General features: G+C 37.6%; 2 protein-coding genes across 2 annotated transcripts; one reads left to right on the forward strand and one right to left on the reverse strand.

Annotated features, from left to right (window-relative positions):
• Positions 1,411 to 3,937, forward strand: LOC109215610 (ammonium transporter 3 member 1-like). Its single transcript, XM_019379739.1, has 3 exons — positions 1,411 to 1,998; positions 2,679 to 2,964; positions 3,213 to 3,937. The coding sequence occupies exons 1-3, from the start codon at positions 1,411 to 1,413 to the stop codon at positions 3,767 to 3,769; spliced, it is 1,431 nt and encodes a 476-aa protein (XP_019235284.1). The 3' UTR covers positions 3,770 to 3,937.
• LOC109215694 lies at positions 4,059 to 6,688 on the reverse strand. Its single transcript, XM_019379836.1, has 3 exons — positions 6,582 to 6,688; positions 4,398 to 4,672; positions 4,059 to 4,306 (listed from the first exon to the last, which is right to left on the reverse strand). The coding sequence occupies exons 2-3, from the start codon at positions 4,667 to 4,669 to the stop codon at positions 4,303 to 4,305; spliced, it is 276 nt and encodes a 91-aa protein (XP_019235381.1). The 5' UTR covers positions 4,670 to 4,672; positions 6,582 to 6,688; the 3' UTR covers positions 4,059 to 4,302.

Here is a 13,948-nt window from a genome sequence, read left to right on the forward strand (position 1 = left end):
TCAGTGGGCTCGGATTAAATTCTGTTTCTGTTTTTTCATTTTTATTTATACGTTATCTTATGTTCTTCAGAATTATTTTACAAATACAGTATACTAACAATTTGTTAATTAAAATATAGTGCATGGGTTATTTTCTATTCAATTGTTTCAACCTCTAAACAGTAGGGAAGGATGTTAATAGAAGCTAACTGCAATCCAATGGCTTGGAATCACGTAGAAGCTTGTGTGAGATTTTCGTACTTAATTATCTAACATATAGTTAAATTTATGACTAATGAAAGCTACATAACGGTAGCTCGTAAATTAAAAGCAGCAAAGAACGCTTTATAAAAATTGAACAGTAACGAAGATAAATCGAGATAGTCATGGCCAGAGGCATAGGCAGCCACCGCTTCGTCGGAAAATTTTATTAAATATATATATATAATACTGCACGAAAATGGATAAGTAAAAAAAAAAATGACACCACTTGACATAAATTATGTCTTGGTGCATTGATTATGTGTTTGATTTTGCTCTAAGAGGTCAAATGTTCAAACCTCAACTAACACATTCTTCTTTTGTAAATATTTGGAGAGCCTTTATGATTAAAAATTGTGATGAAATAAAATTGAATTTAGAACTTTTTCTAACTTAAGACTCGACAAAACCAGTACACTAACGCTATTTTAATTTCATGCCTAAAAGTATGATAATCAAAGTTATATTCCAATTCTTCTATAAATTTCGATACCACTTACAAAAATTCCTACGTACGCCCCTGGTCATGGCTCCATGCACTGTTACTGTTGCTCAAGTCAGATCATTTTGTATAACTTAGTTATTGGTTTTAATATTAAAAGGAATTCAACCAATATTTAGCAACTTGTTTTGTTTCCGAGCAATGAGTATTTTTAAGAAAATGATTCGGGAATTATGACAATATATGCATCCAATAGAACATTTTATTCCTTTTCTAAAGCTACGTTGAATAATTCGTACTGAAACACTTCCGAGAGCAGGCCAACTAACTACCAAAGCCGGCAATGAAATCACTTACATTCTTGAGAAAAGACACAATCACATACTCCTGTTAAACTAACAACAAAAAGCCATTTGTCCATTTCTTGGACAATCTCTATCATATTCTGAATCCTAATAGGTGACAATTATAAAAGAACGGCCAAAGGTAAAAATTAGCACTTGTTAAACCCTTCTTAAGCATAACATTAGACACTTCAACCTTGAATTTTCCTGCTTACTGTTGCTCCATTACAACAATCACACCTCAGTCCCAAGCGTTTTGAGGACCGATATTAATATATGAACTCTCATAATTCATATTGCTTCATTTAAAATCGTTTGAATCTTCATAATTTGTTGCTCGGGTAATTGAATCATAATTCGCTATTGCAAGAGACACTATCACTAATGGAACTTCCCTCAAATCTATCAACAGATGAGGCAAGTCCAGAATGGATGAATAAAGGTGACAACGCGTGGCAGCTCACAGCTGCCACCTTAGTCGGGCTCCAGTGTGTGCCCGGCTTGGTCATCCTCTATGGTGGCATGGTAAAGAAAAAATGGGCAATCAATTCAGCATTCATGGCACTCTATGACTTTGCTTCTGTTCTCATATGTTGGGTAGGATGGGGCTACCGGATGTCATTTGGTGACAAGCTTGTGGTCTTTTGGGGAAAACCGGCTGTCGCCTTGGACGAGAAGTATCTTCTCGGACAAGCATTCTTGGGGTACTTCCCTACAGCAAGTATGGTGTTTTTTCAATTCGTTTTCGCGGCTATTACGCCAATCTTAATCGCTGGCGCGCTTCTTGGAAGGATGAATTTTATAGCTTGGATGTTGTTCGTGCCTTTGTGGCATACTTTTTCGTATACTATTGGGGCATTTAGCATTTGGTGTCCAGAAGGGTGGCTGTCCAAGCTAGGAGTTATTGATTTTGCAGGAGGCTATGTTATTCATCTTTCTTCTGGTGTAGCTGGTTTCACTGCGGCTTATTGGGTAAGTAATTCAACGCAAGAGCATGAACTTAATTCCCCTTTCTATTCGTTTTTCAAAAGTTGATGTTCTCGTAATTTTCTAGCCTGGGTAATATATATAGAGTTTTTCGTGAAAAAACCAAATAATCCCAGATGTATTCCGGTAAACATTAAATGAAGGACATAAAATAAGCATGACTCTTAAATTACCAGATAGACACTTGATTTCACTTAATTTATGGCTAATGTGTTTTGTGTATTATAAGGCTATTATATTGAAACTACCCAAAAAAAAAAAACACAAATACCATCCACTTTGTATCTGAAAAGATTAAAAAAATAATTAAAGAATAATGACATAGACTTTCTAAATAGCACTAAATTTGAAGAAAAAAAAGTGAGTTTCAGGCAGGTTTAATCTATAATCAATTCATAAACCTTTCATAATAACAAACAAACAACAAACCTAATGTAATCCCACAAGTGGGATCTGAGCAGGTAGTGTGTACGCAGACCTTACTCCTACCTTACGAAGATAGAGAGGCACACCTTTCATAATCGTATTATAAAATAGTTCTTTAAACTGGAATATTAATCTTGAAAGTTTCAACTCTCCCTAGATTATTCAGAATCTTACTTTGAGGTGATCTTTTTTCCCTGATCAAGACTGGGGACGTTCAATGGCAATACTAATGTTAACAGGTAGGGCCAAGACTGGACAAAGACAGAGAGAGGTCTCCACCAAACAACATTCTGATGATGCTGGCCGGTGCTGGCCTTTTATGGATGGGTTGGACTGGGTTCAATGGTGGAGCACCTTATACCGCCAGCACTGACGCCTCGCTAGCCGTATTGAATACACATGTCTGCACTGCCACCAGCCTCCTTACTTGGCTGGTCCTAGACATGTCTGTCTTTGGCAAACCCTCTGTCATCGGAGCTGTTAATGGCATGATCACTGGCCTTGTTTGCATCACCCCTGGTGCAGGTACGTTCTCCATTGCCTTAGATAAGTTCAAATCTTGTACACTGATAGTATATAATGAATATGCTAACCTAGAATATAGAGTAATAACCTGCTATCCATGCACATAACTTATATCCTAGATAGAATCCAAGATTATCTTCTTCCATTCTAGACTAACTGGTACATTGCGCGGATCATGCATGATGCGGGATGCCTTGTGCACCAGGCTGTCCTTTTTTTGGACTAACGGGTACATTCACCTAATACAGGAGTTGTTCAATGTTGGGCGGCCATCCTGATGGGCTTAACTTCAGGAAGTGTACCGTGGTACACAATGACAGTCCTTCACAAGAAGATCAAGTTCTTAAGGCATGTCGACGATAGTTTTGCCGTCTTTCATACCCATGCCCTAGCTGGAATTTTAGGAGGTATTCTCACTGGCTTTTTCGCCGTGCCAAAGCTCTGTCGGCTATTTTACCTTGTACCTGAATGGGAAAGGTATATCGGCCTAGCCTACGGTCTGCAGACGGGCAAGACCTCAGCTGGGCTACGGCAAATGGGAGCTCAACTAGCTGGAATCGGATTCATCGTATGTTTAAATATTGTCATGACAAGCTTGGTCTGCTTGTTCATCAAGTTGATTGTGCCCCTTAGGTTGGAGGAAGAGGTGTTGCAAATTGGAGATTACGCTATCCATGGAGAGGAAGCATATGCAATCTGGGATGATGAAGAGAAGTATGAGAATACCCAGGTGAATTCTGCATATGATGCTGATGAGTATCCATCAGTTGTTTCAAAGACTGTGAGTGAATTCCAAATGGTATGAAGTGCTCTCTATGGCTAGGTTGCTAGGTTGCAGTATAGTTTGCTGCTAGCCTGAGCAGAACTTCTATGTCTTCTTTCGTCCTAAGATATGTTTGTAAAGAAAGTTTTGCTTTCTGAGCGGAAAGGTGAAACTCAACAGTATTATACGGTAGAATTGAAATTGGTGTCTACCCATTATATATGTTTTTACCCAAGTAACATATTGCATGGACCAATTTAGTCTTCGTACATTGGTAGCAGGGGAGAAATAGATGAAATAGAGACAGAAACGAGGAAATTGTTCACAACCATAACATTGTAATCACTTTTGATCAATCATTTAAAAAGACAGATATGACGTACGAATACAATCTTCAAAACATTACAAGTTCTAACAAACAAAGGGCCTATGTTACACTCCACTCAAACGAAATATTGTCCAATTAAAGAGGAAGGGGAACTCTCACCAAGCATTCACATCTCACTTTCATAAACTACTAAAACAGTTCCCCTGATCTCAAGTTATGGCAACTGGCAATTAATTCCACATCTTTTTCAACTACAATTTCACCATTTAAGAGTGTTAATAGCCATCATAAAAATAGGAAAACCTACAATGACATAAGCATAAAAGGAGAAAATAGATTTACTTGCGCTTCTTGGATTTTACAGAGGGCTGCACAGGAATTTCGCCATCATCTTCTGAAGAAAATTCTTCTGGTTCATCAGGGACCTCATTTGGAACATTATGCTTGGTAATGTAGTCCTTCAGTATAGTCATGCTTTGCTCTTTCATAGAGATCAATTGCTCAGAGAGAATCCCTTTACATACCTCAACAGAGTATGTTTCTGATCCAAGGCGGAGTGTGGCTTTCACTTGAGGAGGGGATAATGCTTCTTGCATTTGAGCATCCATCATCATATCCTATGTTCAATGCATCATTTCAGTCCTCACCTCAATCCAGATTATTTAGTGTCACCAATCAAAAAGAAAAAAGCCAGATTATTGTGTGTGCTGTGAAAGTTAATGTTCGAGCATACATCCCATAAAAACACTCAATGAAGATACATATCACGCATGTGGACATATTGCAAGTCCATGACTACCTTAGATGAAATACTTGAGCACTGAATCCATCTAAATGGGGCATTCTTCTTCATTCAAACAAGTTGCATCATATAAATGCAAAATGGCAAACACACCAAAAAAAATTGTTAAAGGAGTAGAAGGTGTTTCATGTTCTTTGTGTCACTGATGCCAAATCCCTTCTTGTGGTCCAGCCTTCACACACCGGCCGAAACCCATGGGAGATGGTCTTATATTACAAATGAAGGAAAAGAAAAAAGTAAAATATATTCCTCCACTATGAAGGATAATTGTTTCTGAAGAGGCCTGAAGGAGCAGGGCTTGGGTAGGTTGAAGGTCCCAGACAAGAGGACATCATGTAACTCAATGAAATAAGAAATTTGTTTTTTTCTTTTTGTTCTGTAAACTAAAGGAACAAGAAGAACCATTTCCAGCTGCTAAAGGTACAATATCATTTCCCCTTTTCTGCTCCTCTAAAAATAGGCACAGCTCTGGGTTAACACGATTATATAAAAGCGAACTCAAAAGTCGAAACTGTCTGCTTTCCCATAAATTAAGACTAGGCCATCCTACATATTCAATAGAATTTGAAACATGTATATCAAGATTTACTTTCTCGATAAGTTACATATTCAGATTCACTTCTCCTCCCATATAAGAATACGCCACAAACAGTTCTACGCGGAACCCCAAAAAAGTACAGGGAAACTTTTTTCCTTTCCGTTTCTGCAACATGACAACAAATAATGCACATCCTAAATGAGCATGTAGGCCAGGATATGGTTTCCAGTTTCATTGTAGCTCAAGCCTCAATGCCTCAAACAGAACCCAGATACTCAGAAAGATCCAACACAAAGTACTATGTACGAAGTCTGCTTCTCTGTTATATATCAGATATGCAGCGGCGCAAAGACAGAAACTTCACTACAGAACCAAGAGGCACCTATACTCCAACTAGTGCATTCTGTTCAAATACTTATAGAACCATATGTTACTAAAGCAACCAATGAAATGAACTTAGGCCTTCTCTAAACTACTTATAGGATCTTCCCCCGGATATAATACCAAAGAGTTTGAGCTGCTTAAGTTTACCTTAATGATCTTTTCCTTTCAGTATTAACCATTTCTTCTCATCAGACCACATATACAAACCAGAAACTCGCCAAACGTGAACCAAAACTCCCCCCTTTCCCTACACAGATGACGTTTCCCTCGACGCTAGCCTAGAACCATTACATTTCATTGCCAAGAAGGGTAAGAATATATATCGGGCAAAACTTCAAACAATAATAATGGAGTTAATTGTAAACTATGTTATATGAACTCGTGGGCAAGTATGTATCCAGCATCAGTGTGGATAAGTAGTCACCACCCAGTTTTCTGAATTATTAGCCATTTTGTCGTGTATATTGAAGGGTTAAAACGAAGTATCCATACCCATGTCATATACATGGAAAATGTATTATCCCTGACTGAGCCTAAAATCAAATTCCACTAAATATTTACTATTTCACAGACATCTACAAATCATTATCCACGTTGCAGAAAACGACTCTCAAACGATTCCCAGTTCTCAAAAGCTATAAATGCCCAGAACTGAACTTAGTATGAAACGAGCTAAGCATATGGAAGCTCAAAACCACATCTTAAAAAAAAGGAAAGAAATAAGTCAAAGAAATATGAATTGAGCGATTATAAGTTGCTTGTATTGAAGCAATTTGTGCTTAGAGATTAGACGAAAATTTACCTGATTGTTAGTGGCGTTTGGGAGCTACAGAGGCGGCAGAGGAGTAGCAGGTTGGGGATTTTGGGGGAATTTATTAAAACGTTCTCCTAAAAAAAGTTACTCCTTATTTTTTTCATGATTTTAAGCGATTTGATTGGTGGCTGAAACTATTTTCTCAAAAAAATATATAATTAAAATTAACTAATACTAACAATTTATCAAATGACATACTGTTTTCATAAATTTTTTGAGTATTAATAAGATTGATAATAACGTACAAACTTAAAGGTCAAGATAGCTATAAGAAAATTGACAATGTCTTTAAGCAAGGATGGTTATTGCCAACTAAACACCAAAAGTTATTTTTTCATAAGAACTTTCTTTTAAAAAAATAACTTCAATATCACGAACTTAAAACTATAAATAAATTAAGAACTTTTAATATTCGTGAGGTACTACAAATAGATTTTCTTATTTGATCTACATATAATTATTCCCGTGACACATAAGTAAGCATGTTTATTAAGGTCAAAAAATAAATACTATTGTATTTGAGGTAGAAATACGTTGGAGCCATATAATTAACATGAGAGAGAAAAAAGTTAAGAGAGATGTAAGACCTTGTCTTTCTAAACAACTCTACTATCAAGCTCCTTTACCCTTCGTTCATGTTACCAAAAACACATCTAATGAATCATAACTCTTTTAAATTCCCTTTGCAACCTTCCCAAGAACCACCTGATATAGGAAAAATGCAGATTGATGACCCTTCTCCTCCCCTAGGTCAACAAAAAACGTTTTTGCAGAACCGATCTCGAACAACTCATCACTGTCCATTACTGATAGTCAACTTTCTCAACAACCGTATGTGGATTTCTCTGATGAAACCACTCCTACTGAGGTTGATGAAGATTTATTTATTCCTCTATCTACTGATGATAAATCACGACCATATACGGCTTGGAAGTTATCAGTGATTGTTAAAGTTTTTGGGAAAAAAATTGGTCATCAACTGCTGAAACAAAAAATTATTCCCGTATGGCAACCTACGGAACACATATCTTTAATTGACCATGGGTCTGAATTCTTCCTTATCAAATTCCAGAAAGAAGAAAATCTGCGCAAAGCACTTCATGGGGGTCCTGGGTTTGTTCTAAACCATTTTCTCTTCGTCGGACAGTTGGAACCTAAATTTACTGCCTCTAACACTCAACTAACGTCTCTGCTATATGGGTAAGACTGCCTGAACTCACTACTGAGTTTTACGACATGGAAATTCTACAGCGAGTGAGAGCGAAATTGGGTAAATTGCTAAAGGTCAATACCTGCACAACAACTACTTCCAGGGGCAGGTATGCACGAATTTGCATTGAGGTGCCACTAGAAAAAACTCTCAAAACACATCTTCATATTGGCAACCACAAACAAATCATCCAATATGAAGGACTTAATCTACTTTGTACTGCATGTGGAAGTTTTGGCCATGCATTAATACATTGTTCTTTCAAAAGCAAATAACCACATCCTCTCTCATCACCAACACCTCACTTTCTCCTTCTGCTTCAACCTCTACTATTAAACCTCAATCTACATTAAACCCTACCGTTAAACTTCAATCAACAGCGTGGAAAACAGTTACATTTCCAAAGAGGAATAGTAACCGACTACAAAAACATGCAAGCTCAACCATGATGAATTCAAGGGAGGCGGAACCTAGCACATTACCGGCGGTAACAAGTAAGTTTTCTATACCTAATGGGCTGAACAAGGCCCAAACTAACTGTTACCCCAATGACATAATTACACAGCCCAACAAAATTTCTAATCAATTTCAATATATTTCGGATGTTAGTTAAAAATAAAACTTCTAATACCAGCCCATTATTATCTTCCAACAAGGCCAATACGAATCTTTCACCTATCAATATCCATGATACCTCTCCAAACTTTGGCAATTCTGAGACTTATTCTGATGGGCCTATTGGGCTAAATAATAAACCAAATGGTAACATAAAAGATAATACTTACCAAATTCCTATTTCTATGTCCACCCAAGATAACCTTCAATCAAAAAACAACTCACACACGTTAATTGACAACCAATTGACACGTCAGGCAAATGAACTTTATATTAACCCAGCCACCCTGCCTGACCAATCAAACACGGCAACATCTCCTAATAGCCAAAAAACAGAAAATCCAACTTACCTCTACAACTTCTATTTATTCAAACTAATCTGCATGCTACAGTAGCCTATGAAGCTACTATTTCTCCAACTCCAATAACCTCTAATGATTATATTCCATGTGAAGCCCATCATCTATACACCATCCCACCATCCTCTTCAAAACACTCTACTGGGCCGTTAAATAATATCACTACTAACTCTGAAGAAGTTATCTTTTTCTTTAGAATACCTCCGATATTATCTTCTAATATAGAGTTACCTAAGCTTTCTTCTTCACCCAAAAATCATGCAGCGCTCGAACTTCACAAATACCCACTACAACAGCTACTTCAGAGAACAAATCCACCACAACAATCAATTTTTTCATCTACCTCATCTGACCATGCAAGGCCCACAAGTTCCACACCCATCAACACTACTGATTTACGCTTCTCAACCTCACATGGCGGACCAGCCATTACAGTCTTGGCTGGAGATGGGGCTCCAGGGCTATGCTCTGATCTTCACCTTAGAGCTCAACAATCAGGAAGTAATCCTCCTAGTCCAAAATCCAACTCACCTGGCAGAAGTTGTAAAGGAGGGAATGAGATTTGGGATGGAGGCATATGCTCAAACACAGTGGTACGTAACTCAGACTCCACTACTACTAGATCATCAAGCATCAACTTCACAGCAACCACAGTGGGCGTATCCTATGCACCCACCGACCCCATATGTCAACCCTCATATGCATCTGCTCCCATTCTATCCTCCACACCACTGGGGACAGATATATGCCCATTAGTTTCAACCGATCGACTCATTCAACCCTCTATCACCATACTCTACCCCATTCGGTCCGAACGATCTTCTAACTCCATAAATGAGTCCCTCTCCATCACCTCCACAATCTCCAAACGTACTGGACACGCAAACAAATCAGGAGTTGATGGCAATCCTGGCAGAGATGAAGGAAACTCGCACGAATACTTGTGGCTAAAGGGCATTCATCTTTACAACCTCAAAGAGCAGTACGAAAAAAAGTTCATACTAAAATGCCCCCCAGAGTTAGTCACATGCAGTCTCAATTTCAGGCTGATGACAAATTAAGAGGGCGGGAAATATGCCATAGTCATAATTCCAACGCTTCGACCGAGTCATGTAGTAGAGGATCAGGGAATGATAGCCATGGAGGCTGTCAATCACCAGATTCCATTTCCAACTGAAAGAGTTACTTTTTCCCCTAACTGTATGAATTTTATCATTTGAAATTGCCCGGGTTCCCATAATCCTGAGTTTAGGCGCCACTTTAGATCATTATTAGATAATCATAGGCCAGCCTTGGCTATACTTTTGGAGACACACATGCAGGATCACATAGTTCTTCGCGACGATTTCCAGTTCACTCATATGTCGCAGGTGCCTGTCAATGGACTCGTAGGTAGATTGGTAGTGTTATGGCATGACACACTCATTAATGTGGAAGAAATGAGAATGTCAGAACAGGAAATCCATTGTCTTGTTCAGGTATGCCCTTCTACTCCTAAATGGTTATTATCTGCGATTTATGCTACTAATTCTTATGGTGCTAGAAATACACTATGGGATAGTTTACGATATTTTAAGGAAAATTATGTAATTGGTCCTTGGCTAATAGGTGGGGACTTTAATGAAATACTTAGTGCAGGGAAAAAGTTTGGGGGGTCTACCAATAAGTAACAGTAGAGCGGATAAATTCAATAATTTTATAAATTCTTGTAATTTGATGGATTTAGGGTTTAGGGGGAGCAGGTACACGTGGACTAACAAACGTCGTCATGGTTACATAATTTTAGAATGCCTAGATCATATTTTAGCAAACTATGATTGGTTTAATATATATTTTGAGGCGACGGTTCAACATTTACCACGCACTTACTCGGATCACTGTCCGCTATTATTAACATTGGAATCTAGACGACCCTATTATAAGAAAATCTACCGCTTTGAGACAGTGTGGACAACACACACTCAATTCCAACAACTAGTACATGAGGTTTGGGGTAATAGTGCAGACCTTATTAGCACAACAAAAAGGTTCCAAGAGGCTGCTATATACTGGAATAAGTACACTTTTAGAAACATATTCACGCGTAAACGTAAGTTACTAGCTAGACTCATGGGCATTCAATCTTCTGTTCATTATCCTACAAGTAAGTTCCTTCAAAACCTGGAGCAACAATTAACTCTTGATTATAGTAACATTCTGCGCTTAGAAGAAGATTTTTGGAAACTTAAATCTCGAATATCTTGGCTAAATGATGGTGATGCAAATACTAAGTTTTTCCATATGACTACACTACAGAGAAGAAGAAGAAATAGGATTACCGCTTTACAAGATACAGTAGGAAATTGGACTTTTAACACTGATGATATACATAGGCAAATATTTGATTACTACCAACATTTGTTTGCCACAGATCATACACTTTCTACATCTAATATTCAGGTTGCTCCTTCTAATGTAATGGAGCATACTGATTATCAAATCCTTCAGGTTGTTCCTACTGATGTTGAAATTACTCAAGCTCTGAAAGGATTCAAGCCTTATAAGGCACCTGGTCCGGATGGTCTACATCCATTCTTCTACCTAAAATATTGGAATGAAGTAGGCCCTAAAGTTATCCAGTTTTGTAAATAAATTTTCACTGATAAGGTCATTCCCCCTGACCTTAATCGTACTTATATATGCCTTATCCCAAAAGTCAAGCATGCACACACTTTTCAACAATATAGGCCTATAAGTCTGTGCAATACTATTTATAAATTAATTACTAAAATTATTGTTAACAGGCTTAAGCCTCTTCTTTCTAAGATTATAGGACCCACACAATCTAGCTTTCAACAAGGAAAGAGAGCTTCTGATAATGCTATAATAGTTCAGGAAATTATCAGCCATTTTCGTAAAATGAAAGGCAAAACAAGCTACATGCTTCTTAAATTAGACCTTGAAAAGGCATTTGATCGGTTAGAGTGGTCTTTCATAAGGAAAATTCTTTTATACTTTAATATTCCAACCTCTCTTACAGAGTTAATAATGTCTTGTGTTACTACTACAACTACGCCAATACTTATTAATAGAATACGTACATCCTATTTCAATCCTTCACGAGGAATTCGACAAGGGGATCCTTTATCTCCGTACATATTCATAATGTGTATGGAAATGCTCTCTCGCATGATTAATCATTCAGTAGATTGCCTACAATGGCAACCAATTTGAATCTCCAAACATGGTCCGGATCTTTCCCATCTTTTCTTTGCGGATGACATCATACTGCTCTCTAAAATCAATACACAAAGCTGTCATGCGATTATTGATGTTCTTCACTACTTCAATCACATTTCAGGTAAAAAAATTAATTTTGATAAATCTAAAATATTTTTCTCAAATAACTGCTCCCGTTCCAATAAAACTTTTGTGTTACAATCCTTTGCAATAAAGGAGGGTCAGTCTTTTGGAAAATATTTGGGCTTCCCAATCTTTAATGGTCGATCTCAAAACAGTGATTTCCAATTTTTGCTTGATAATTTCAAAAACAGGCTAGCGGGTTGGAAAACTAAGTTTTTAACTATGGCGGGAAGAACCACTCTTATAAAATCAACACTCAATTCTCTTCCTAATCATATCATGCAGTATGTTCACATCCCGACTAACATCATTAATAAATTGAATCGTTACTAAAGAAATTTTCTGTGGGGTACCACTGACACTAAAAAGAAATTACATCTTCTTAAATGGGAGTAAATTACAACACCTACAATAAAAGGTGGTTTGGGTATCCAAAACCTGAGAACTAAAAATTACGCATTGTTAGCCAGCCTAGCCTGGAGAACTTTTTAGAATCCTCGAGCTCTTTGGGCAATGAATCGCCTAAATAAATACCTTCATCAAAAATCTGGCTACAATTTTTCTTCAAACTGGCGTAATATTGTAAAGCGTTGGAATCACTGTCAACGGGGTATCTACTGTAGAGTAGGAACAAGGACCCACACTAATCTATGGACTGATCCATGGCTTGAGACGGGTACAACTTTGAGATCCATGTTTATAGGTCCACTACCTAAGTCACATAATGCCCATACTGTCTCAACTATTCTCAAAAATAATGTATGGGACTGGACAAATTTGGGTTTTGAAATTCCTACTGAAATAGATTCGATAATAGATAAAATACATCTTCATCTACGCTCAACAATATGATCAACTTCTATGGGGCCTAACAACTAGTGGTAAGTTCACCGTGCAAACTATGTACAAAGAACTGTTCGACAGTGGCAAATATTCAACAATCTTTAGTGACTTTCAATGGGTATGGAACCTGCCAGTCCAACCAAAGGTTAGAACTTTTTTGTGGTTGGTGCTTCATAATAGATTACCTACTCTTCATTACCTAAACTATATAGGAATTTCTATAAGTCCTAACTGCATTCTCTGCCTCACTAATCAAGAAACAATAAATCATATTCTGCTTCATTGCTCTTACGCTAAACAATACTGGAACACCATAGGGTTAAGCAACTTCCTTACAAAAATTCCACTCAATGCAGCCCCTATCCATTGGTTGAATAAGCTCATAAACTATAAAGGAATTAATTTTCCTTATAAAGCAAATTCTAAAACTTTTCTAGCTACAAGTCTTTGGCATCTTTGGACAACTCGCAATAAGAACATATATGAGCATAAAGAACAAAAGCCAAATCCTTAAAATGTTTTAAATCAAGCTATAGAACATGCATACATGGTAGGCTCAAAACAGATGCATACTAATAGGGTACCGTTACATATAAGATGGATTCCATCAAGGATAAATTATTACAAACTCAATACCGATGGGGCAACTTCTGCTGCAACGGACACAGATGGAATTGGAGGGGTCATTAGAAATCACATGGGTGAGTGGATGGTGGGATTTGCTGGCCCAGTTACTCATATGCACTGTATAACTGCTGAATTGCAATCACTAATCAAAGGCTTAACTATAGCCATACAACTGCGACTGCTACCATTGGAAGTGAAAATAGATGCAAAGGAGGTAATCACATTGTTGGGCAGTGAAAACTCAAATTGGGTTGCAGGTACCTTCTCAAGACACTCCATGATCCAGTAGTCATACATGCGTACAGGGAGCAGAATGGTGTAGCAGACCATCTTGCAAAGCTAGGAAGTAGAATGCCATT

This window comes from Nicotiana attenuata, chromosome 1, assembly GCF_001879085.1.
Source record: "Nicotiana attenuata strain UT chromosome 1, NIATTr2, whole genome shotgun sequence".
NCBI lineage: Eukaryota > Viridiplantae > Streptophyta > Magnoliopsida > Solanales > Solanaceae > Nicotiana > Nicotiana attenuata.